Genomic DNA, 26,553 nt, shown 5'->3' with positions numbered 1-26,553 from the left:
AGTCATTGATTTCCTTTTTTAAAAAATATATTTTATTGATTTTTCACAGAGAGGAAGGGAGAGAGATAGAGAGAGTTAGAAACATCGATGAGTGAGAAACATCAATCAGCTGCCTCTTGCACATCCCCCACCGGGGATATGCCCGCAACCCAGGTACATGCCCTTGACCGGAATCGAACCCGGGACCTCTCAGTCCGAAGGCTGACGCTCTATCCACTGAGCCAAACCGGTTTCGGCAGTCATTGATTTCCTTAATAGAAAGGAGGGGAAAAATCCTCTTTAGTGCATCTTCAGTGAAATTTCTTTGACTTACTCAAATGGTGTGTATTTTACAAGGCTTTGGTAAATGTTTTTAGTTTGCATGCATTTATTTGATTTCTGTAAAGCGACTTAAATATTTAAGACGATTTTGGTGTGATGATTTTTATTTTATTATTAAAACCCACATGTTTATATATGTTAATGTTTGAAAGTGATCAGAATTTTATAATATGCTTCATTTTCCTAAATTTCCCACAGTTCTAATATACTTAAGTTTTATTAACAGATGAGAAATATGAATATTTGTCATATATACTTTAAACTTACAATCAAGATAGAAAAATGGGATCGATAGTAGTAATTCCTATCTCCAAGCAAAAAGCTTCCTAGCTAATAAACTGTAAAATATTTTTTAAGTGCAAATGTTATTCATTACATTCATCTTTAGTTAATCAAGAAAATCCTAAACTGTCTTTTTAACTGTCTTAGGTACTTCCTCCTCCAGCTGGTTATGTTCCTATTCGAACTCCAGCTCGAAAGCTCACGGCCACTCCAACACCTTTGGGTGGTATGACTGGTTTCCACATGCAAACTGAAGACAGAACTATGAAAAGTGTCAACGACCAACCATCTGGAAATCTTCCCTTTTTAAAACCTGATGATATTCAGTACTTTGATAAACTTTTGGTAAGTGATAATAGTAAAAATAAAATAATACCTTTATTTAGGGATTTTAAATCAATATCTCAGTCCAACTTTAAATTATTTTCTTTTTACTGTATTAGGTTGATGTTGATGAATCAACACTTAGTCCAGAAGAGCAAAAAGAGAGAAAAATAATGAAATTGCTTTTAAAAATTAAGAATGGTACACCTCCAATGAGAAAGGTAAGTGCCAATTCATTAAGTCATCATCTTAATTATAATTTTATGTTTAGAAATGTATTAACTTCTTCAGCTTTACCCAAGGGCATAGTATGAGTGAAATAAAGATATGTAATAAGAAGGACCTAGCTTTTTAATCAAGGAATTTTATGCTAATAGAGATATCGAAAAATGAGATTCTCTTTTTTTTCCTAAGGCATTTAAAACATGCTGAAGACTCAAGGAAATTAGTGGGATTATATGAGGAATTGTAATAGTACCCTATATGGCTTGAAGATGGGCAGGTAATCTTTTACAGGGAGATTAAGGAATTTTATAACTCCAGTGGCTCCATTGTTGTTACCTTTTATTAACTGAAACATTGAACTTCTGTCATAGGGATTCACACTTCAGAGTAGTTTTAATGGAAATGAACTTAAGCTACTCTGTAAAATGCCTGTAAAGATGAAGTTACAGACAATTATGGATTAATTGGCTTGTTCTAAATGCTTAGTTACAAAGAAACACCTTTTATTCTTTTTCTCCCCCAGGCTGCATTGCGTCAGATTACTGATAAAGCTCGTGAGTTTGGAGCTGGTCCTTTGTTTAATCAGATCCTTCCTCTACTGATGTCTCCTACACTTGAGGATCAAGAACGTCATTTGCTTGTCAAAGTTATTGATAGAATATTATACAAACTTGATGACTTAGTTCGACCATATGTGCATAAGGTTTGTTATTCTCAAGTAGTGTTTCTAGTGGTTTGATATTTTTAAAAAACACATTTTATTGATTTTTTTTTTTACAGAGAGGAAGGGAGGATAGAGAGTTAGAATCATTGATGAGAGAGAAACATTGATCAGCCGCCTTCTGCACTCCCCCTACTGGGGATGTGCCCGCAACCAGGGTACATGCCCTTGACCGGAATCGAACCTGGACCCTTGAGTCCGCAGGCCGACACTGTATCCACTGAGCCAAACTGGCTAAGGCTGGTTTGATATTTTTAATATGAAAGGAATTAATGAATTTTTTTTTTTGCCAACTTATATGTATTTGTGTAATTTAAAATTTCTTATAAAAGCAATAGCTAATGCTATATGTTCACAATAAAAAGGGAAATTTTACCAGCTTGCAAGACAGAGTTATCAATGTTCAATTTACATGTCTTCCCAGACATTTTTCTTTTCCCAAGCATGTATCACACATATAAAAATATCTGTATAGATAGACGTAACATTTTGCCCTCTTTACTAAAATGGGTTCATATTACTACTCATTTTTTTTATTTGCTTGATTGATACTAGATTAGGATGAGAAAATCTGTTTTGATAGCATGGCTTTTAGTGTTAAACATTTGTTCCTGCTTGTGGCAGTTATGGATTAGAATTGTAAAGTGCAGCCCAGCCTGTGTGCTCAGTGATTGAGCATTGACCCATGAACCAGGAGGTCACGATCATCTCCCCCAGTAGGGGGCGTGCATCTGATCAATGATTCTCTCATCATTGATGTTTCCATCTCTCTCCCTCTCCTTTCCTCTCTCTGAAACCAGTAGAATTAAAAAGTGCAGATGTATGGCTTTTTAAAAAACAAAGTACATTTTCTAGTAAAATGAGTTCTATATACTTGTGGTTTTAGATTACATAAATGACATGCTTTAACAAATTTTCCTAAATTTAATTCTATTACAAGGGTGACATCGGTAATTGGTGTGGAAATTCAGTTCTTTCTCTTTTTCAGATCCTTGTGGTCATTGAACCATTGCTGATTGATGAAGATTACTATGCTAGAGTGGAAGGCCGAGAGATTATTTCTAATTTGGCAAAGGTATTTGCATTATATTTCTAGAGGAGAAAGTTTGGTATCTGTAGATGGGATTATTTGATTTGCAAAGAAATGGTTGAGGGTTAATGTTATCAGCCCATGACTATCCCTTTTTCTTACCTTTTAGGCTGCTGGTCTGGCTACTATGATCTCTACCATGAGACCTGATATAGATAATATGGATGAATATGTTCGTAACACAACAGCTAGAGCTTTTGCTGTTGTAGCTTCTGCCCTGGGCATTCCTTCACTATTGCCCTTCTTAAAAGCTGTGTGCAAAAGCAAGAAATCCTGGCAAGCGAGACACACTGGTATTAAGATTGTACAGCAGATAGCTATTCTGATGGGCTGTGCCATCTTGCCACATCTGAGAAGTTTAGTTGAAATCATTGAACACGGTAAGTTGTTATATAAATTTGTCTATCTTTATAAGACAGGTGTCCTAAATTTGCATTCCTGATTTGGAGTGATTTAACTGCATAATCACCATAAAGTTTATAATGGGATTTATAATATCTGCTAATAGTTTGCAGTTTATTAACGCTTTTGCCTAATTTTGTCTAATGTGAACAGATTATGCAGTTAGATTACATTGCTAGATTATGTGGAAATTAAGTAATATTGTTGCTTAGTTAAAACCTGTATTTGGTTTTATAGGTCTTGTGGATGAGCAGCAGAAAGTTCGGACCATTAGTGCGTTGGCCATTGCTGCCTTGGCTGAAGCAGCAACTCCTTATGGTATCGAATCTTTTGATTCTGTGTTGAAGCCTCTGTGGAAGGGTATCCGCCAACACAGAGGAAAGGTAGATCCACCAATTAGATTTCTTTTTCCTACTCATTGAAGCTAATGCAACTTAATTCTAGTTTACTAAGTACATATATGTTTATTTTAAAATAGGGTCTGGCTGCCTTCTTAAAGGCTATTGGGTATCTTATTCCTCTCATGGATGCAGAATATGCCAACTACTATACTAGAGAAGTGATGTTAATCCTTATTCGAGAATTCCAATCTCCTGATGAAGAAATGAAGAAAATTGTGCTGAAGGTAATTGTCCCAAATTATTATTGTTCCAGGTTGTTCATCTAAATTGGGTGTGTTTTATGGTTCAAAGAGAGTTTCAAAGCATTTTTTTAAAAAGCTTACATATTAAACCAGGACTGTGTTTACAATTATTGTTTTTAACCTTTTAGGTGGTAAAGCAGTGCTGTGGAACAGATGGTGTAGAAGCAAACTACATTAAAACAGAGATTCTTCCTCCCTTTTTTAAACATTTCTGGCAACACAGAATGGCTTTAGATAGAAGAAATTATCGACAGGTAAGCTTTCATTGTAAAAAAAAAAATTAAAATCCTTTCAACTAACTTAATTTTTTAGTTAGTTTGAGTGCATGTTGCATATTATTTTTTTGCCCTGATTACCTCATAGTTTGTATGTGCTTGATTGTGAAAGGAGATGGGTTTTAGTCAGGTAAGTTCCATATTGATTGTGCATTCTAGTGTACATAACCCAACTCTGAATTGATGTCTTTGTCTAGTTAATGAAATGTTTGGTCTGGCTGGGGAAATATGAATGTAATACCTTAAATCACCTCGACTTAGACGCAAGTGTAAATTATTTTGGTTATCTTTCTCTTAAGTTTTAGAAATAGGAGTTGATAGTTCTCAGCATGCTCACTAGCTGAATAGTATTTTTAGAACTTTTGCTTTTCATGTTGTCTATTTCCAAAGAACAATAAATTCAATGCTGCCTCCCCCCCCCCCCCCCCCTTTTAGTTAGTTGATACTACTGTGGAGTTGGCTAACAAAGTAGGAGCAGCAGAAATTATATCCAGGATCGTGGATGATCTGAAAGATGAAGCTGAACAGTACAGAAAAATGGTGATGGAAACAATTGAGAAGATTATGGGCAACTTGGGAGCAGCAGATATTGATCACAAACTTGAAGAACAACTGATTGATGGCATTCTTTATGCTTTTCAAGAACAGACTACAGAGGTAATGATACTAATTAGGACAAGTTGCCACTGACTTTCATACTATAAAAAAGCATGTTATTTACCAGCACATAACTAAAGAGTAATTGAATTTGAAGTAATTTTTAAATGTTCATGTTCTCGTTCAGTTAGCTATGTGGAAATATTCTACCTTAAATTTTTAGATATCATTTTGTTAAAAACTGAATATCAGTATATCTCAACCTTTTAGTCACAAACTGAATTCTAGTTCCCAATGAATGTAGCTTTTAAGAATTTAGTTTTCGTTTTTTTTTTGTTTTTTTTTTAGGACTCAGTAATGTTGAACGGATTTGGCACAGTGGTCAATGCACTTGGCAAACGGGTGAAACCTTACTTGCCTCAGATCTGTGGTACAGTTTTGTGGCGTTTAAATAACAAATCCGCAAAAGTTAGGCAACAGGCAGCTGACTTGATCTCTCGAACTGCTGTTGTTATGAAGACTTGCCAAGAGGTAAACTTTTATGTCAGATACTTACTTCTTCACCATATAGTTTAATGTGAATAGTAACCTTTTAACATTATTTATTACAGGAAAAATTGATGGGGCACTTGGGTGTTGTTTTGTATGAGTATTTGGGTGAAGAGTACCCTGAAGTATTGGGCAGCATTCTTGGAGCACTGAAGGCCATTGTGAATGTAATAGGTATGGAATTTGCTGGTCATGTAAGAATTTTTTGGTTTTGGTTTTTAACTTTCTTTTATTTATTTTTTAAGTAAATTATAGAATTATACTTGGGGGTTGAGTAATGATTTCCGGTACCTGTTTTTAAAGTACTTCAAAATTATAGTTAAGTCGGGGTGATGTCACAATAGTCTTATCTCCCAAACCCATTTATATTTTACTTTAAAAGAGAAAAGCGGGCAAATTTAGGACCTACAGGAGAGGTGGGAGTAGTCACAGCTCAAAAAGTGTCTTGCCTGAAATATATTTGGGGGCAGTTGGATAACGCTGAAGTTTTAATTTAGTTTTTTGGACGAAGTATAGATCTATTCAACCTTGAATTAATAAGTGCTGATGGCAGGTTTTTCTGCTTTCTTTCAAGTGTTAGGAACATAACCAGGGAGAAAAGTGAATTGTTTAAGTTGTTTATCTTGTTTTTATTTATATCCAGTTCTTTATCCATTCAGTTTTCTAACCCAAACTAAAAAGTATACTACATTTACTTCTGGGTATTTTACTTTTTAAGTTAAGTATGCTGAAATAAATGGTCTTTCGTGTTTAATCCTTCATTATAATTGAATATGACTATTGCAAAAGTAACTTCTGTAGGGCAGGAAGTTAAAATAGCTGGCTGTGAAAGCCACTGTTTCCTTTTAGTAAGGGGTTTTTATGCAATATAGGACATCTTTGAACTATTGCACTTACATATAATCCCCAATTCAGTCCTGTCCTCTATACTTAAAGTAGCTACTTGGCCAAAAATCAGTTACTTGGCCACTTGTGGGACTCTAGTTTGCAGGGAGTTGTAAACCATATTGTTGGTGAGGGAAACATGGGAAAAGCAATGGAGAGAGAATCAGAGCAAGCAATTTCAGTTAGAGCAGGAGCCCCTGCCAGCTGCCTCCTTTTTTCTCTCTTCATAGGTGTAAATACCACCCAAGTATGCCCTGCATTGCAGGGAGACTGGAGATCTGTTTGTTTTGCAGTTAAAGGGTAAGGGGGCCCTTTCTGGAGAATTTTGCTTTAATTTACATGTCTACCTCTGGCTTACATTGTGTTTGGCCAGAACATAAGCTGTCTTTTCATAGGCAGCTGTAAGTTTATATTTATGCCTGGCCACATGTATTATATTGCTAAGTAAAAGGTAAAATGGACAGATTGCGGTTCAAATGTTAATTGACAGTGCGTTGGCTCTATTAAATAGGTATGCATAAGATGACTCCACCAATTAAAGATCTGCTGCCTAGACTCACTCCCATCTTAAAAAACAGGCATGAAAAAGTACAAGAGAATTGTATTGATCTTGTTGGGCGTATTGCTGACAGGTAAGAGATTAAACATTTTTATAAGCAGTATTGGTTTTCATATTTAAACACTTTATTTACTTTGCAAGTTTGCTTAACATTGCTAATGTTAGTATATATGGTTAGGTTATCAGTATTAATATTTTCAGTGAAATTTCAATTTGGATGGTACTGGGGGGTTTAGCAATACAGTTTTAAGACTAAATTATCTTTCCTGAAGAGGAATTGTTTTATTTAATGCTTAAAGTGAGTTGGTAATTGTGTTTTGAGAACTGGATTTGTAAATTTACCTTTTAAGACTTACTAGCACAAAAATTTAACTTTTTTTTTTTTTTTTAGGGGAGCTGAATATGTGTCAGCAAGGGAGTGGATGAGGATTTGCTTTGAGCTTTTGGAGCTCTTAAAAGCTCACAAAAAAGCTATTCGTAGAGCCACAGTGAACACATTTGGTTATATTGCAAAGGCCATCGGGTGAGTACTATTTATTTCCATACACACACACACACACACACACGTATGTATGTATGTATGTATATTTTTTTAATCCTCACCCAAGGATATTTTTCTGTTGGTTTTTAGAGAGAGTGAAAGGGAAGGAGGAGCAGGGAGATAGAAAGAGGGAGAGAAAGAGAAACATCAATGTGAGAGACACATCGATTGGTTGCTTCCCGCACACCCTTGACTCAGGGCCCGGAATTGAACCCTTGACCCTTCAGTCTGTGGGCCAATGCTCTAACCTTTGAGCAAAACCAACCAGGGCATTCATGTATTTATGCATGTATGTATGTATGTATGTATGTATGTATGTATTTTGTAGTAAACCTCTTGTGATGTTGAAAAATGCTTCTATTTCTGTAGAAATTTCTTTTAGGGCATAATGTGAGTAATGCAGTTGTGAAAGTACCTTATTTATGCACTGACCTTCAGTTATTGAAGTTTGAGTTAAAACAGGTGGAGGTTTTTAAATTTCATTTAATGAGTTATTTTCAGAGAGGGAAACTACAACTCTCAAAATAATTTCAAATTTTTGTTGGTGCTTTTTTTGGATAATGCTTGAAATATTAAGGCCCGTTCTTAATTTAAAAATCAGCATAATTCAGGGCTTATGTTAGTGTTTTTAAAATATTTTTAAAAAATTAATCCACAGACAACTGAATTATAGCTATTTTATTAATAAATCTAAGGTTAGCCGAGACCGGTTTGGCTCAGTGGATGGAGCGTCGGCCTGCGGACTGAGGGGTCCCAGGTTCGATTCCAGTCAAGGGCATGTACCTGGGTTGCGGGCATGTCCCCAGTGGGAGATGTGCAGGAGGCAGCTGATCGATGTTTCTCTCTCATCGATGTTTCTAACTCTCTATCTCTCTCTCTTCCTCTCTGTAAAAAATCAATAAAATATATTAAAAAATAAATAAATAAATCTAAGGTTATTTGCTTCCATTTCTGTCAGAATCAAACTACAGTCATTATAGAAAAATGAGGTACTACAATGTACCATGTGGTTTGTTAGTAAATGAGCAAATATTTTCAAGCGATAAAACATAGCTAAAGTCATATTAATTAGATGAAGTTTTCCACCACACCACGTTTGGCATCAGTGTGTGTATTTAGAGTTAATGTAGTCAAGAAATTCGCAATGAATACCTGTTGTGCTAATGTTTATCCCCTGTGTCCCTTTAAGTTTGTGGCCAAATAATGCTTAAAGAAGGAGAATATTTAAGTAAATGTATTTGGGAGGGAAGATAGAAAAGGAAAAGATTTTGTGTGTTGTGGCATGGGTATTACTGTAAGGTTGCCTCATTCTAGTGGCCATGGTTTGAACACTCAATCAATCTGACCATTTAATTAAATCTCCTTATATTTAAAGAAATTTACTAAGGACTCAAAATTACTTTTGAAAGTGAATACATTTGAATTTTTCTTTAAAATGGGGCATTTTAATTTAAATGAAGTTCTTAAGTAGAAACAATGCCAGTGACTTGAAAATATTGTATTTTATCATAAAATTACTAAGTTCCCAGTGATTACTTACCGTAGTTTCATTTCTTTGCATTGTTCTTTTCCCTCTGAAAACAGTTTTGACCTGTAATCTAACAGTTTGCTGACATTTATTTTTTTCAGCCCTCATGATGTGTTGGCTACACTTTTAAACAACCTCAAAGTTCAGGAAAGGCAGAACAGAGTGTGTACCACTGTAGCAATAGCTATTGTCGCTGAAACATGTTCACCCTTCACAGTGCTTCCTGCCTTAATGAATGAGTACAGAGTTCCTGAGCTCAATGTTCAAAACGGAGTGTTAAAGTCCCTTTCCTTCTTGTTCGAATATATCGGTGAAATGGGCAAGGACTACATTTATGCTGTCACACCGTTACTGGAAGATGCTTTAATGGATAGGTAAGTGACTTGAATGAAGTACAAGAAATAGTTATAATTCTTGCTTTATTTTAGAATTTATGGAAATAATTATTATGGGACCTGTTAGTTATGATGTAGTTAAAGGGGAATGCTCCCCTGAATGAAACTATGACTATTGTTATCTTCAAATAATATAAATGCTACAAGGGCCCCCTTCCCTTTCATATGTTAGACTAAATACATTTTGAAAACCAGCAATTGATCAACTTTTATTTTAAAAATAACTAGTCATAATAATTGGAGAATGAGGAGCATGACCTTATTGGTGTGGCAGAGACCTGATCTTTTTAGCTTTTGTTATTGCAGATGAAGCAAAGGTTTCTGTTAGGCTTTTGACCTACTGAACATAGCTGGCCAGAGCCACACTGTTTCCATTGTATGCCCCAAATTATTCAGATGGTGATGTGATACACTACTGCTTGAGTTATTTGACAGTAGATTCCTGATACCTTTAACCATCTAGGACAGTGATGGTGAACCTTTTGAGCTCGGCGTGTCAGCATTTTGAAAAACCCTAACTTAACTCTGGTGCCGTGTTACATATAGAAATTTTTTGGTATTTGCAACCATAATAAAACAAAGACTTACATTTTTGATGTTTATTTTATATATTTAAATGTCATTTAACAAAAAAAAATCAACCAAAAAAATGAGTTCGTGTGTCACCTCTGACAGGCGTGTCATAGGTTTGCCATCACTGATCTAGGACTAACATAATTTTTAAACACAAAAGTAATTAAAGGACATGTAAGGGAAAGTTTAAGGTCTAAGTAGTAAGGGACTGTTTCATTGCCAATATTTTTCAGGAAAAATAAGTTATTCAAATTAGAGCCTATTCAGTTAGTTACTTGTTTACAGATTAAAGTTACTCATTAATGATCTTCCAAAAGGGAGACTTAACAGACTCAACAAGTTACCACAAGTAACTTGTAAGGCCTGGGGACAGAATAAGGATCAGGTTCTTTATAAGCCTGCCCAGCTGGAGCTAGTAAAGTTAGGAGTACATCATACTTACTCCATATTCTTTGGTGAGATGTGTCTGTGCATCAGAGTGCAGTCACTGATGTGTGACTGAAGTTAAAAATCATGTGGAGGGGTGACAAAGTTGTCGAAAATTACTAAGTGAAAAGGAAAAATATTTTAGTTGGGAAATGTATTAATGAGGAATACTGCCTTGCTATGTATGAAGCTTAATATATTAAACATTATTACAGTAGATAAAAGTAATAAGGATACTAGTAAAGTTCAAGTATATTTTTTTTCTTCTATCTTTAAGATATTCTAACTACTACCTTTGAGGGCAAAGAGCATGAACTCATTTTTATGTCCTGGTTGTTCTGCCATTTGGTCGATTTGCATATTAGGCTTTTATTATATAGGATTTTAAATCTTCATCTGAACATATTTTTTCCATTGACTTTGAGAGAGAGGGAAAGACTGAGAGAAATACCGATATGAGAGAAACATAGATTGGTTGCCTCCTGCACGCACCCTGACAAGGGCCCAGTCCATGGAGGAGCCTGCAACTGAGGTAGTGCCCTTGACCGGAATTGAACCTGGGACCCCTCAGTCTGTAGGCCCACACTTTATTCACTGAGCCAAACGGCTAGGGCACCAAATTGCATTCTTGAATGAAACTTAGAACATATGAGGTCAGGGATTTGATTTTAATTTTGTTATCTATTTTATCCCAGTATTGAATTACTTCTAAAGATTTTCAATTTATAGAGTTTAAGATGAGATATTACTGTTATTTATTTAGTAGCCTACTAACATGTACACTGAACAAGGCTCTCACAGTCTTACTCTTTTTAAAGGTCTGTTAGAAAATAATGGCTTATTTTTTAGCCTTGGTGAGATTTGAGTCATTAGAAGTTCTCAAGTAGAACTGTTAGTCACTCTAAAAGCTTTCCATATCAGATGCCAGGTGTGAGGAGGACTGTCTTCCATGCACTGAACTTCAGTTAGTTTCTAATGGGTAGTGAATACTTCCTGTAAAACTAAGACTGTATCTAACAAAAAGGTTTTTTTTTCCATTGCAGGGACCTTGTACACAGACAGACGGCTAGTGCGGTGGTGCAACACATGTCACTGGGGGTTTATGGATTTGGTTGTGAAGATTCGCTGAATCACTTGTTGAACTATGTATGGCCCAATGTGTTTGAGACATCTCCCCATGTAATTCAGGCAGTGATGGGAGCCCTGGAGGGCTTGAGAGTTGCTATTGGACCATGTAGAATGTTGCAGTATTGTTTACAGGTAGGTTAAAGATTTGAAAAGATAACTCAATGAAAAAAGTAATTTAGTTGAATTAAGTCACTGTTCCTAATTTTTAATAGGGTACATTGTGCCACGTGGGACAACAGAGTTGTGGGGAGGGGGAATTAGATTTTGTCTTTGTTCACTGCAGTTGTTCTGTCTTAAAGGGAAATGTTTGGAATCATGTATTTATGGTTTGTTGTGTTAAGGTTGTGTATGTTCTTTGAAAATTGAAATAACGTAATCTTTTAATTATTCTAGGGTTTGTTTCACCCAGCCCGGAAGGTCAGAGATGTGTATTGGAAAATTTACAACTCCATCTACATTGGTTCACAGGATGCTCTCATAGCACATTACCCAAGAATCTACAATGATGATAAGAACACCTATATTCGTTATGAACTTGACTATATCTTATAATTTTGTGTTTAATGCACAGCTACTTCACACCTTATACTTGCTTCGACTTGGTGATGTACACTTTTAAACATTGCAGATGAGCATAAAACTGGTCATAAAGGAAGAGCTAGAAATCCAGTAGCATGATTTTTAAATAACTTGTCTTTGTTGTTGATGTTAAACAGTAAATGCCAGTAGTGACCAAGAACACAGGGACTACACACACTATACTGGAGGGGTTTCATTTTTAATTCATCTTTATGAAGATTTAGAATTCATTCCTTGTGTTTAAAGGGAATGTTTGAGAAATAAAACATTTGTGTACAAAATGCTAACTTGTGTGTGTTTTTTGAACATGACTTGTAAAATGCAGGAACTTTGATAAAGTATTGGTTTGTGTAGAATAAATGGCTTAATTTCATTTTCTGTCACCTGGTTTATAGAAAGTAGCAGAATATAAACTATATAAAGTGATATGGCGTCTTTATTCAATGTTATTGTTCTGTTGATAATGACAATGAGAAGAGTAGCTTTTGGGGTGTTCATCTCAAATTAGCACAACTGTTCCATCACCATAGAAAATATATCACCTTTGCTGAACTGTCTTGAATATTATTATTTTGCACTTACATAGCGCCTTTCATCTCTTGAATTCTCAAAATGCTTTATGAACACGTTTAAGGAAAGTGATTCAAGTCATGTCCAGCTGTTGATGAGTGTGAATTTAGGAAGTGGAGAAGGTATCTTTTTAAGATTGCTTTCTACCTATTGGGAGTGAGGCTACCTAAGGAATGCTACTAGAATAAGCCAGTCTTTGGGCTCTTTTCCATGTCATAAGCCACTAAACAATGTGTTCAATAAATAACCTGCTGAGCACCTACTGTGTACCAGCCACTGTGCTTAGTGTACGGGATGCAAAGGTGCCTTTGACCTGCCCCTGGCCCTTAATGCAGTATAATGGGGAAGGTGCGAGACATCTCAGTACATGTTATGTATTCCGTGCTATGATACACCATTGCAGCAGCTGAAATGTCTGCTTAGTTTTGCATTTAGTAATTAGATAAATTGGTGTATAGGGGTCAAGCATAAACTGAAATGCCATTACGTTCTAGAGGAACCAAGCATTTAGGCAATAATTAGTGTTATTTGGCAAGTACTTTAAGTATATTTTTAACTTTTCCTAATTTCCTGGCTTTTGTCCTTTTCTACCTATGGCTGTTTTGTTTTGTCTCCCTATGCTAGCCCTTCTGTGAACTCTTAAGGGGACCTAAGATTCTGCAGCAGCACATGGCGTGGGAGACTGCCACTGTAAGTAAAATCGCACGGGGACTAAGAGGTTTGTTCCTTGACCTGCTAACACCCAGGACCCCTGTTTTGAAGGTTACATGAGAAACAGTTTGTAATTGGCTGACTTACAAAATCAATATTGAGCATTGGTTGACTCTCCAGGAAGAACTTGTAACTTCTTATGTTCCTTGTATAAAATAACTTTGTGACAACAGGTCAGTATGTACTAAAACACGATTTCCAAAGTCATTTTTCTAAGAAGTTTTTGCAACTTTAAATCTTGCTGTTCTCTATAGTTTCTGACAGATGGCCTTCAGTAATTAGTAATCATGAAAATGAACACAATTAGATTTCAAAGCCAAAATTTGATTTTAAATCAGTCTTGGGGGAATTTAGTTATATTTTTCACTTTAAGTACTTCTGTAACTTCAGTTTGCTTGGGCCCATGTTTTTATGGAAACTCAATGCTTTGCAGACAGAGGCACTGTGGAGCAAGAGACTACTAGCCACCTTAAGTGACTTTTTACTGATGCAAATAGTTTGAGGACAGAGATGAAGGAAATACTGAAGGCTACGACCTTCATAGTTGGGACCAAATAGAGGCTCACAGATATTTGCATTATTTTATATGCTTGTTGAATAATGAAAGCATTTTGTGACATGTGAAAGACGCTATGTGAAGTTTAACTATCTTTCAAAAACTTCCTTTTGCACTTTCTTTTGGTGTTTCTTAAAGCCAAACTTAAACAGGAAGAAATTAATGTTCTTAAGGGAACAGTGGGTGGGTCTTTCTGGGGGCTCTTGCTGGTTTTTCTGTAAGCCCTCTAATGGAATTGATCTCTTTAGCTGTTCAATTTTTTTCATATTGTATTTTTAAAATTTGTTGTATGGTGCCATGTGAGCATCACGTACCACCAAATGAATAAAACTTACATCTAAAGTCTTTAGCCCAGTTTTTGATTGTAGTTGACTCTGTTACTGCCGTACTACACATCGTGCTACACTCCGTTGTGGTTGGGCCATTTTAATAATACCTATTTGGGTAAGGGAACTTAATGTTGAAAAACCAAATAAGAAACTGAAAAAATTGCAGCCACATAGGTTTCTGATGTCTTTTAAATCGCATAAAGTTAAAAGGAGCAGAAACTACCATTATCACAGGGCTTCTCAACCATGGCATTATCGACATTTGGGCCACATAAATCTTCACTGGGGGGTGCTATCTTGGGCATCAGCAGCATCATTGATGTCCACCCACTAGATGCCAGTAGCACCCCCACGCCAGCTGTGACAACCAAACATGGCTCGGATACTGTCTGGAGGGCAAAATGGAGACGATGGTTTAAGCAGGACTCACACAGGATGGGTAAAATTAGTGTATCATTTAGTCTGTTGTTGCCGAGGAAGTAACTAGAAATACTATTTCACAAATACTTAAGACACACCTTGAGTAAAGCTCTGCATCAGTCCAGGGAAAGCAAGCTGAAAATGTGTTCATCGCTGTCGGTCCTCCTGCCCGAGCCAGCGGAGCCAGCGGAGTGGTATGGCTGGAGGAGGAGGACAGGCAGGACAGAGACCGTTTCTCCTTAGAAAAGTGGAGAGGAAGCCACAGAACGAAATGATTTGCAAGGCAGTCAAGGGGTTCTATAGGCAGGAGGGAGTGAGTAAAGTGTGGGCCAGGGACATTTCTAGTGTTCATGCTGGAAAAACAAGTTTAAAAATTATTTTTAAATTAATTGTTTTGAGAGAGGAAGGGAAAGCTAGGAACATCAATGATGAGAGACAATGAGAGAATCATTGTCGGTTGCCTCCTGCATGCTCCCTACTGGGATCGAGCCCACACCTTTGACTGGAATTGAACCCGGGACCTTTGAGCCTGCAGGCCAACGCTCTATCCACTGAGCCAAACCAGCTAGGGCTAAAAATTTATTGTACGATCTAAAAAGATTATAAAGGATATGCTTTCATGTCATATGGACAAATAGACTTTTTAATGGCCTAGTATTACAATTTTTTCAGAGATTTTTAACATGTTAGTGAAGCTTTGGAGGGGATTTGGTCTGAAATATTATCCTAAAATTTGTGCTAGGAATATATAAATAGGTTTAAGTTGTTAATTATTTTTATATCTAACCCCCCCCACCTCCCCCCCCCCCCCCCGCCCAATTTGGCTAAATTAGCTGTTTTTTAAATAGTGTAATTTCATGAAATAATTTATCACTATTACTGTAGACTAGGAATTTGGGATTAGACAGAAGGAGGCTGGTGAGCAAAAGTAGATAGTTGCTTGAGTGAGTTTATTTTTTTTAAAATATATTTTATTGATTTTTTTACAGAGAGGAAGGGAGGGAAACATCGATGAGAGAGAAGCATTGATCAGCTGCCTCCTGCACACCCCCTACTGGGGATGTACCTGCAACCAAGGTACATGCCCTTGACTGGAATCAAACCTGGGACCCTTCAGTCCGCAGGCCGAAGCTCTATCCACTGAGCCAAACCAGTCAGGGCTTGAGTGAGTTTTTAATGAGGTAGAAAGAGGTGGGAGTCAGGATGCAAATGGAGGGATTTTTTTTTTTTTTTACAAATATCTTTCCCTGAGTCCGTAAAGAAGATAACGTGGGATGTAGGCATGAAAATTTTGCCTAAGAATATGTCAGAGAATATAAAAATATAAAAGTTAGTGCTCCGTTAGGAACAAGTAGACCCAAATGAATCAGACATGTACAGAAAATTCAAACCAAGCAAAGTGGAAATCTGGTAGAGTTGACAGCTGGTGTATATAGTATGTAATGTGTATAACGTGTAATGTGTGGCTGGATGCTTTGTACAGTTTTGTCACAAAGCACAGAATCTACTTTGCACATTTGGGAAGATAGTCTCTTAGCACAGCGTGATCAAGGAAGAACTGTTCATGTGCCAGTGTCTAGGTCAGCCGTGGGCAAACTACGGCCCGCGGACCGGATCTGGCCCGTTTGAAATGAATAAAACTAAAAAAAAAAAAAAAGACCGTACCCTTTTATGTAATGATGTTTACTTTGAATTTATATTAGTTCACACAAACACTCCATCCATGCTTTTGTTCCGGCCCTCTGGTCCAGTTTAAGAACCCATTGTGGCCCTCGAGTCAAAAAGTTTGCCCACCCCTGGTCTAGGTCATTGCCACTCAAAGGTGGTCTGGCCATCGGCAGCAGCAAAGTTCTTGGAGCTTTTAAAATAGACTCTTAGGTAGCGTTCCAGGCCTACTGAAGAAAGATCTGCGTTTTAGAAATGCTCAGATTCACAAGTACATGGAAGTTTGAGAAGTGATAGGCGCAGCTCCATCCACTGCAGTGTGGCAGGGACACAGTAATAAAAGGTTCAGAGCCCTGGCTGGTGTGCCTGGTTGCGTGTTGTCCCATGCACAGGAAGGTCGCCAGTTGGATTCCCAGTCAGGGCACACACCTAGGCTGCAGGTTCGATCCCCAGTTGAGGCACATGTGGATGGCAACTGATTAATGTTTCTCATATTGATGTTTCTTCCCTTTCTCTCTAAAATCAATAAAAACATCGAAAATGATAATAAAAGGTACAGAAGTACTACTCCAGCTGGGTGGCTTGGTTGGAGTATCGTCCTCTACACCAAAAAGGTTATGGGTTCGATCCCCAATCGAGGCATGTACAGGAGGCAACCAATTGATGCTTCTCTCTCTCTCTCTCCTCTCTCTCTCTCTCTCTCTCTCTCTCTCTCCCTCCCCCCCCCCCCTTCTCCCTTCTCCTCCCTTCTCCCCTCCCTCTTTTTCTCAAGTCAATAATAACATATCTTCACATGGAGGTACCTACTTAAGCATAGATACAGATAGCCAAGAGGTGGTCAGTACCGCTAGGATGGCACTTTGCTGAAACCTGGGAACAAGAGAAGGATAAATTTTATTGCAGAAAATAAATTTATTTTTCCAATAAGGCTATGCAATAGACTGAATGTGTCCTCCAGAATTCATATGTTGAAACCAATTTCTTATGTGATGGCTATCAGGAGATGAGGCCTCTGGGAGGTCATGAGGTCATGAAGGTGGAGCCCTTATGAATGGGATTAGTGCCCTACGAAGAAGAGATGTGAGTGCTGGTCGTCTCTCTGCTCTCTGCCTTGTCAGGATACAATAAGAAGATGGTCACCTGTAAACCAGGAAGCAGCAGGCCCTCACGAGACAATGGATCTTGCTGGCATCTTGATCTTGGACTTCCCAGGCTTCAGAACTGAGGAATAATTTGGTTGTTGAAGCCACCCAGTCTGGTATTCTGTTCTAGCAGCCTGAACTGAGCAGGCTGGTTAGGTCAGTGCGGTTCATAAACCTCATGGGCATATATCCATATTGCTTCTCCTCCTTAACTGACATTGGTTTGTAGGACCTTGGACAAAGGGAGGCTCACTCTTCTGAGGGCCAGGGTGATATGGATGGAGCTGGAGCCAGACGCCCGTTGAGAATCCTTTCCCTGCTTTTACTGTGCCGAGGGAAGAGAAGGGTCAATATAGTATGGGCTTGCCAGTTGGCTCTGGAGTTTGTCAAAACCAGGTTGGTTATAAGTTCAAGTTCTGGATATAACCTGGATGTGCCACTTAGAGGCTTTGTGACCTTGAGCAAGTTACCTGACCTCTCTATGCTTGTTCCTCACTTAGAGAATTTGGATAATAATTGTATCTCCTTTAATAAGGGGTGGTCCTTGCAAAGATTAACTGAGATAATGCGTATAACGTAAAAGATCCAGGCATAGTGCCTAGTAAATGTAATAACTATTGCTATTGATATAGTTTGTTGTTTTTAGTATTATGAGGGAGAAGTGCTCTGTAGTCACTGCTGAAATGAGAGGAAATGAAGATTGGTGTAAAAAAAAAAAAAAGGCTTTTGCTTCCTTCTTCTCTTGGCTGGCTCCTGCTCTTCAAGAATGAGCTCCTGCCCTAGCTGATTTGGCTCAGTGAATAGACTGTTGGCCTGCGGACTGAAGGGTCCCAGGTTTGATTCCGGTCAAGGGCACATGCCTGGGTTGTAGGCTCCATCCCCAGTTGGGGGTGTGCAGGAGGCAGCCGATCAATGATTCTCATACATTGATGTTTCTGTCTCTCTCCATCTCCCCTCCTCTCTGAAATCAATAAAAATATATTAAAAAAAAAAAAGGAATGAGCTCCTTTTACGTCATTGGAACCTCCTGGCTAAGGTGGTGCATTGGTGTGCTGCCCAGCACCTGACCCACATGCCCCGCCTTGCTCCATGGGAAGTTGCCATTGGCCCCGTGGGCTGTGGAAGGCGTCAGTCAGCCCAGGGCCCAGCACCTGCCTGCCGCTCAGCTGGAGGGACTCGGTGAGCGGTAGCCGCCCTGAATTATTTCAGACAGATTATTACCGCTGTTCTCTGACGACTGTTGTGCAGGAACGTCTAGGCAGCAAAGCAAGCAGGCACATTTTAAAGCAAGTAATTCTTTGATCTTTTTCACAAGGTGTAAGACTATCCTATTTCATCCTGTGACTGAGGAAATCATACAAACTGCTGCTTTGTCAAAAAAAAAAATTATATTTCTGTAACAGGCTTAGCTTCTGACAGGGGGCAGCAAAGCCCATGAAAACAATGGCTGGGCCCGTAGCTGGTGGCTTGCAAGCCTTTGGATCCAGACTGACTTTTCGGCAGAAACCAGGCCTTGATATCTGGCCAACTCACCATGGACTAATGGGTGAGTCTGGATCCTAAGGTAAAGGCCGGCTTTTATTAATTTAATATTCTTTGAAGGCACCACAACAATATTTTTAAATGCAAACAGTCCTCTCCCTCACTTCATTCCTGAGGGGGAAAAAACCCCCTTTTCCTCTGCTGTGTTTCTCCTTTACTATCCTTCACTTGTGACACTTCTGGTCACCAAATGTGTGGGCTGTCTCCCTGCCCAGCAATTCTCTGCGACACCAGCTGCATAGAATTCAAGTCTCGTGTTGTTATCTGTGCTTTTGACCAACTGGCTATACATTGAGATTCCCGCAGACCCCTCGTTGGGGTTGACAGTTTGCTAGACTAGCTCACAGAACGCAGGGAAGCACTCTTACCAGCTTATTATACAACAGTGATGGCGAACCTCTGACACATGTCAGAGGTGACACACGAACTCATTTTTTTTGGTTGATTTTTCTTTGTTAAATGGCATTTAAATATATAAAATAAATATCAAAAATATAAGTCTTTGTTTTACTATGGTTGCAAAGATTAACAAATTCTATATGTGACACGGCACCAGAGTTAAGTTAGGGTTTTTCAAAATGCTGACACGCCGAGCTCAAAAGGTTTGCCATCACTGTTATATGAGGACACGATGAAGGACACAGATGAGCAGCCGCAGGGAAGAGGAGCAGAGGAAGGTATGCGGGCAGGGGGCCCACCACTCAGCAACCGCCCCCCCCAACCACCACCACCTTGTCACCATCTCAGGAGCATTCTGGGACTTTTGTGGAGGCTTCATCACATGGTGTGATCGATCATTAACTCCATATCCAGTTGCTTTCTCTTCCTGGAGGATAGCGGATGGGGCTGAAAGTCCCAAGCTTCTTTCTGAACCCGTCCCCACCCGGGAGCCCACCAAGCCTTGCCTCATTGGAACAGAAGACGCTCCTATCAGCCAGAACATCCCAAGGGATTCAGAGCTCTGAGCCAGAAACTGAGGGCAGAGGCTATTTCTGTTATTTCGAAATTACTGAGTCTTAAAAGAGGTGGGTACTTCTTTGTTGCCAGCAATTGGTAAAATAATGCTAGATCGTTAGATATCCCAGCTGGTATAGGGAGAGTGTCAAGAGTTACAAATTACTACCAGATGCTGGATCTATGTATCTTCCCACTCACCCACCTTGGGGGGAAAAAGACAAAGTAAATAAGGAAACAACAACAGCAATGAAAGCAACTGAGATGGAGCAAATAGCCAGAGCCTACACCGCCCCTCCCCCACCCATCATGGCGTGAGTCTTAGGGGCCAGGTATGGCAGGCAGGTGCCCCGCCTATGTGTTGGGAATTGAACGGACGTGTCTGGCCAGATCACATGGAGGTTCTCCAGGGGAATTTCTGGGGTGTATGTCGCGTCTACTTGTAAACACACAGGGGCGAGGCATTTGGGCAGAAACATGATCAGCCCAGGCATATGCTACACCACGGCTAACTTCAGACTCCGTTCCCGTTCTTCATTTGACATTGTAGGAAGAAGAGCAGGGGCAAGAAAAGAGAGAAGATTCCAAGTGGTTGTTTCCTGCGCTTGCAGAAGTTAGAGACAGCGGTGGGCTGGGTCCCGGTTCAGCTCAAGGTCTCCTAAGGCTCTCTGATGTCCTTCTCCCTCTTCACCTTGAAGTCTTTGGGTGGGTCAGCGCCAGTGTGGCTGCAACGCCTTCAGCACACACGGCTTTCCATATTTGTGTGTGGGTGTGTAGATCTCTTCCCCATCCCTGTCCGCCAAATTTGGTTTGCACTTCTCAGAGGCAGATTTAAAACTGGGTTCTTGCCCTGGTCGGTTTTTCTCAGTGGTTAGAGTGTCAGCCCTTGGACCGAAGGGTTGTGGGTTTGATTCCAGTCAAGGGCATGTACCTTGGTTGCAGGCTTGATCCCCGGCTCCAATCAGGGTACATGTGGAAGGCAACCAATTGATGTATCTCTCTCACATCCATGTCTCTCTCTTCCCCCTCCTCCCTCCTCCCTCTCTCTCTAAAGATCAATGGAAAAATATCCTTAGGTGAGGATTAAAAAACAACAATAAAAAAACCTCATGGGTTCTTGGCCATTAATCAGAGCCTGGCCATTTCTTTTAATAATAACTTGTGGCCTTTTATGTCGACTTCACCTTTTTTTTACTTATTTGCATAATGGCCACCTCATATGATTCAGCTGTGGGTAGAGACAGCCATTCTCCTAAGGGACAGGTGGATAGGAAACCTTTCCTAGCAGATGAGTTAGATGAGGCTCAGAGAAGAGGTGTCCTGGGCCTGCTGGTCATCTGCATTGTTAATGGCAGATTGCCATAGTGCGGATTACGGGGGGGGCTTGGCCATGTGAGTGACAGATAATGGGGAGGAGATGAGGGGAAGATTTTCATTGGAGGCAAACATTTCACAGACAGGGAAGTGGGTGGAGACAGGGCCAAGCAGGTGGGGATGAGGGGATATGCTTCAAAAGGGACAGCAGTTTGGACATATTAAGGCTTTTCTATGCTCTTTATAGACTTGATTTTATTCAGGTGCCACAACAGCCTTGGAAGTAGGTGCCATTATGCCCATTTCTCAGATGGAACTACTGAGTCACAATGAGGTCAAGTAATTCCCTGGACAGCTGCACTAAAGACCTTGAAGGACATTGACACAAGGGCGTGATTCACGTGAAGCACCATGTGAGAGAACCCCCAGCAATAGCACACAGCTGTTAGGAGGCAGGCCCAGACTCCGACATGGCTGCCTGGCTCCACAGCCTGGGTCTCAGCACCCTTCACAGCGCATCTTCCAAGACAGCCTTCTCTGGAACCCGCATCGCCTAGCCAGGCCCTGATTCATGCCTGTCTGCAATCTAGCAAGGGAGCCTTGAGTGGCCAGTGTGGCTCAGTGGTTGAGTGTGGACCATGCACCAAGAGGGCACCAGTTCGATCCCCGGACAGGCCACAGGCCCAGGTTGTGGGCTTGATCCCTGGTGGGGGGCGTGCAGGAGGCAGCCAATCCATGCTAATGTTCCCCTCTCATTGATGTTTCTAGCTCTCCCTCCCTCTCTTTCTCAGATCAATAAAGACATATTAAGAGAAAGAGAGAGAGGGAGAAGAGGGAAGGAGGGAGGGAGAGAGAGAGAGTGAGCCTGGCACTGGTTCTAGCTGTGGAGAGAAAATAAACTGCACTTGGAGTTGGAGACCTGAGTTTGAGACCTGGGGCCGCCATGCAGCCACTGGCTGTGTGTAAGGTGAAGAGAAGGTGTGTCCTCCTGGCCCAGGGTGAGGCCTCCAAAGTTCCCAGTGAAAGAGCCCTGTAAGCTGTGCAGAGCGAGCAAATGGAGAGGTGAGTGCAACCCGGGAGCCGGGGCCAGCAGGCAGCGTGTATCATGTGAGCGGATATGCAGTGCAGAGTATTGGCGCTTTATGCCTCATTGGCTTCCGTGAAAGAATGTGCCAGTGTGTGTGTGGGGGGGGAAGGGGGGGGGGAAGGTGTCTGGGGGGCGTGTGAGTTTGCACACAGCAGAGAGGCACACGCACGTGTGTGTGTGGGGGGTGGGTGTCTGGGGGGCGTGAGTCTGCACACAGCGGAGAGGCTTGTGTGTGTGTGTGTGGGGGGGGGGTGTCTGGGGGGCGTGAGTCTGCACACAGCGGAGAGGCCAGTGTGTGTGTGTGTGTGTGAGGGGGGGGGTGTCTGGGGGGGCGTGAGTCTGCACACAGCGGAGAGGCCAGTGTGTGTGTGTGTGTGAGGGGGGGGCGTGTCTGGGGGGGCGTGAGTCTGCACACAGCGGAGAGGCCTGTGTGTGTGTGTTGGGGGGGCGGTGTCTGGGGGGCGTGAGTCTGCACACAGCGGAGAGGCCTGTGTGTGTGTGTGGGGGGGGGGGGGTCTGGGAGGCGAGGGAGGCCTGGAAATGAAGACCAGGTGGCTCCTTAAAGCTCCAGCTTCCCCACAGGAAGGAGAGGAAAGTGCGCTGATGTCTGGGGAGCTGACGACGAGAACTCGGAACCAAGCTTAGGTGCCTGGGCTGCTGGGGTTTCTCCTGGCAGATGTTTCTGTTCGTTGGACAGCTCCGCAGCAAAGGGCCTGTCACTTGTGGAGATGACAGAACTGGGGAGGACCAGAGGCTCAGGACGCTGTAAATGTAAAGAAGTCTTCCATGAGGCATTGTCTGGAGTTAGAAAGAGGCGTGTGTGAACTTGGACCTGGCTTTCTCTCTCTGTCCTCTGCTGCGGGGGCCAAGGCGCACAAGGGCTCTTGCTGGTCCCTAAGGAGAAAGCGCAGAGAAATTCTTTCAACCCGTCACTTGCTCTCCCAGAGCCGTCATGGTTGGCTGCGGGAAGGTTGTCTAGAAGCCCGAGGGGGTGGGGCAGTGCCGTTGGTCTGGGTGTGACTGGAGAACCGGGGACTTTGTGAGTCGGAGGAGCTGCTGGGCAGGAGGCGGGGCTAAGGATTCTTGACCTCAGTGTGGGAAACTGAGTTAACGGAATCATAAATGTGTGGGTGTGCATGGGAGAGGGGGAGGGAGGAGGTAGAGAGATGGGTGGGGGAGGACGCAGAGAGCAGATAACATTTGTCAGGTGCAGCTCTTTAAACAGATTAAAACCACATCCGAGTTAAAGGGGCAGCTTCTCAATCATCTGCTTTAACAGAGCTTTCACCCAACTGACCCACGTTGGCAATAAACCGCTCGTAAAACCAGATGAATGAGCTAATCCCTGATGATTGAGAAAAGGAACTGAAAAAAAGAGGGAAAGTGACTTTTCCCATAAAGATGGTCAGTGGTTTCACATTAGAATTTTTTAAAAATATATCTTATTGATTTTTTACAGAGAGGAAGGGAGAGGGATAGAGAGTTAGAAACATCGATGAGAGAGAAGCATGGATCAGCTGCCTCCTGCACATCTCCTACTGGGGATGTGCCCGCAACCAAGGCACATGCCCTTGACGGGAATCGAACCTGGGACCCTTCAGTCCGCAGGCTGACGCTCTATTCACTGAGCCAAACCTGTCAGGGCTCACATTTGAATTTTTGAGGCAGTTCACTGACTCTTTAGGCCAGTGGTCGGCAAACTCATTAGTCAACAGAGCCAAATATCAACAGTACTTCTTCAAAACAGACTTTCCCAGGCCGAAAACCGACTTCTGCGCTTGGGCCATGAAGTTTCAATCGCACTGTACATGCGCCCGCATGTGGTATTTTGTGGAAGAGCCACACTCAAGGGGCCAAAGAGCCGTTCGTGGCTCGCTAGCCCCAGTTTGCTGACCACGGCTAGGCGATGGAACAACTTCAAGGATTCTTTCCCTGAACCCCCTCAGGTGAGTAAGCCGAGACCCCTAGTGTTGCCCGAGGCCCGAGATGGGGAAAGGGCTGAGCCAGCTGCGTCCCACAGCCCCCCGTCCCACAGTCCCTTGTCCCACAGTCCTCCATCCCACAGCCCCCCATCCCACAGTCCTCCATCCCACAGTCCTCCATCCCACAGCCCCCCATCCCACAGCCCCCCATCCCACAGTCCTCCATCCCACAGCCCCCCATCCCACAGTCCTCCATCCCACAGCCCCCCATCCCACAGTCCTCCATCCCACAGCCCCCCATCCCACAGCCCCCCATCCCACAGTCCTCCATCCCACAGCCCCCCATCCCACAGTCCTCCATCCCACAGCCCCCCATCCCACAGCCCCCCATCCCACAGTCCTCCATCCCACAGCCCCCCGACCCACAGTCCTCCATCCCACAGCCCCCCATCCCACAGCCCCCCATCCCACAGTCCTCCATCCCACAGCCCCCCATCCCACAGTCCTCCATCCCACAGCCCCCCATCCCACAGCCCCCCATCCCACAGCCCCCCATCCCACAGTCCTCCATCCCACAGCCCCCCATCCCACAGTCCTCCATCCCACAGCCCCCCATCCCACAGCCCCCATCCCACAGTCCTCCATCCCACAGCCCCCCGACCCACAGTCCTCCATCCCACAGCCCCCCGACCCACAGTCCTCCGTTCACACACCCGGAGTGAAAAAATTGGGAGGTTCCCCCCCCCGAGGCTGGGACTTCAGATGCAGGAGTTGTTGCTCTGTGATAAAGAGAAGCTCTTTTAATAATCCCTCATTTAAAAAGTTTAAATTTAACATCTGCTACAGAGAGGAAAATAAATTCCAACTGGCCTCCTTTCTTCACTTTATTTTTCACTTAAGAGTGGGGGTGGGAAGAGGGGCTGGAAGTTGAAAGACAGTAACATGAGCCATGAAAGCCCTGTGAGCCACAGTTAGAAACGAAATGCTTTACAGATGCCACCAAGAAGGAAGGGAGAGGGGGAGGAAGGAAGGAAGGAAGGAAGGAAGGAAGGAAGGAAGGAAGGAAGGAAGGAAAGAAGGAAGGGAAACAGAGGAAAAGACAGTCTTGAGCCAGGTGTACCTCTTCACCTTCCACCCTGACCAGGTAAGAGAACCCGGAGGCTAATAGGTCACCCGTCCCTGAGTCCCTTGTCAGTGCTAGTCCACTGGGGCAGGGAGACCGCGGAGCACATGGAACACATGCTTCGTATGCTGAAGGTGTCTACGCTTCTTCACCCTAGTTCTGAGCTAATCAAGGCGGACGCTCTCGTCCTGCCAGGCTCTCTCTTCACAAACCCAGAATCAGACTTGGAATCCACGCACAGAGAGGGGCTGGCACGTGACTGGCTGCCGGCGGAGTCCTAGCCCTTGAACTTGCCAACCTGGTCAAAGCAGACAAGATTCACCCTTGGGTTTGCCCACCTCGTTGCTCCAGGTTCTCACTCCCTATTCAGCCTGGCCATACACTCCCACTGTCGTTAGCTGTCTTTCCCAATAGACATTAAACAAACACAAAAACAAAAAGCCAGGACCAAGCAAGAGAAGCCTGGAGGGTCAGGAGGGATGCTCCTCGATGATGATCTGAAGGGATTTAGTTAGTAGGAGTGAGCTCTTCCAGTTATTGCTGAACATGGGCAGGCACATTTTGTAAGTTATAATGATGGATATTTTATTTCCCTAGAATATTGGTCATTTAAAGGGTCTCAATTAAAAATGTCTTTGACACCTGGCCTGTATGGCTCAGTGGTTGAGCATCGACCTATGAACCAGGAGGTCACCTGTTTGATTCCTGGTCAGAGCACATGCCTAGGTTGCCGGCTTGATCCCCAGTAGGAGGTGCGCAGGAGCAATGATTCTCTCATAATTGATGTTTCTATCTCTCTCTCCCTCTCCTTTCCTCTCTGAAATCAATAAATATATACATATTTTAAAATGTGTTTGACTGCAAGTAATAGAAAACTCAGTTTGCAGAGACTTAAACATACGAGTTTCAATTTCTTACTTGAAAAGTCTGGAGGTGGGAGTCTGATGATGTTGGTTTGGTGGCTAACGAGGATGGCCAGCCTCCTGGTAAGCCCAGCTTTTCCAGTGTTGTAGAACAGGGAGTACATGGAGTACCTGGAGTACTTATAGTACATGGAGTACCTGGAGTACATATAGTGCATGGAGCACATGGAGTACATATAGTACATGGAGTACCTGGAGTACATATAGTGCATGGAGCACATGGAGTACATATAGTGCATGGAGCACCTGGAG

At 42.0% G+C, this 26,553-nt stretch overlaps 1 protein-coding gene across 5 annotated transcripts in view; it reads left to right on the top strand.

Annotated features, from left to right (window-relative positions):
- Positions 1–14,234, top strand: part of SF3B1 (splicing factor 3b subunit 1) — a 37,765-nt gene extending 23,531 nt beyond the window's left edge. For 3 of the 5 annotated variants that reach the window (XM_070421757.1, XM_070421758.1, XM_070421759.1), the window contains 16 exons: positions 751–948; positions 1,047–1,148; positions 1,676–1,855; positions 2,862–2,948; positions 3,073–3,343; positions 3,603–3,748; positions 3,844–3,990; positions 4,137–4,262; positions 4,719–4,940; positions 5,229–5,411; positions 5,492–5,603; positions 6,826–6,946; positions 7,265–7,396; positions 9,044–9,316; positions 11,380–11,596; positions 11,858–14,234. In XM_070421757.1, coding sequence (XP_070277858.1) covers positions 751–948; positions 1,047–1,148; positions 1,676–1,855; positions 2,862–2,948; positions 3,073–3,343; positions 3,603–3,748; positions 3,844–3,990; positions 4,137–4,262; positions 4,719–4,940; positions 5,229–5,411; positions 5,492–5,603; positions 6,826–6,946; positions 7,265–7,396; positions 9,044–9,316; positions 11,380–11,596; positions 11,858–12,016 — 2,676 coding nt within the window. In that variant the 3' untranslated portion in view covers positions 12,017–14,234. Of the gene's footprint in view, positions 1–750; positions 949–1,046; positions 1,149–1,675; positions 1,856–2,861; positions 2,949–3,072; positions 3,344–3,602; positions 3,749–3,843; positions 3,991–4,136; positions 4,263–4,718; positions 4,941–5,228; positions 5,412–5,491; positions 5,604–6,544; positions 6,801–6,825; positions 6,947–7,264; positions 7,397–9,043; positions 9,317–11,379; positions 11,597–11,857 lie in introns of those variants that run through there. The other 2 variants (XM_070421761.1, XM_070421762.1) reach the window with 2 other exon arrangements.
- The last annotated feature ends 12,319 nt before the right edge of the window (positions 14,235–26,553 follow it).

This window comes from Myotis yumanensis, unplaced genomic scaffold (assembly GCF_028538775.1).
Source record: "Myotis yumanensis isolate MYYU_CA2020_CCGP unplaced genomic scaffold, mMyoYum1.0.hap1 SCAF_8, whole genome shotgun sequence".
NCBI classification, from domain to species: domain Eukaryota; kingdom Metazoa; phylum Chordata; class Mammalia; order Chiroptera; family Vespertilionidae; genus Myotis; species Myotis yumanensis.
The sequence above is the reverse complement of the archived record's forward strand: the minus strand, read 5'-3'. Positions and strand labels throughout refer to the sequence as shown.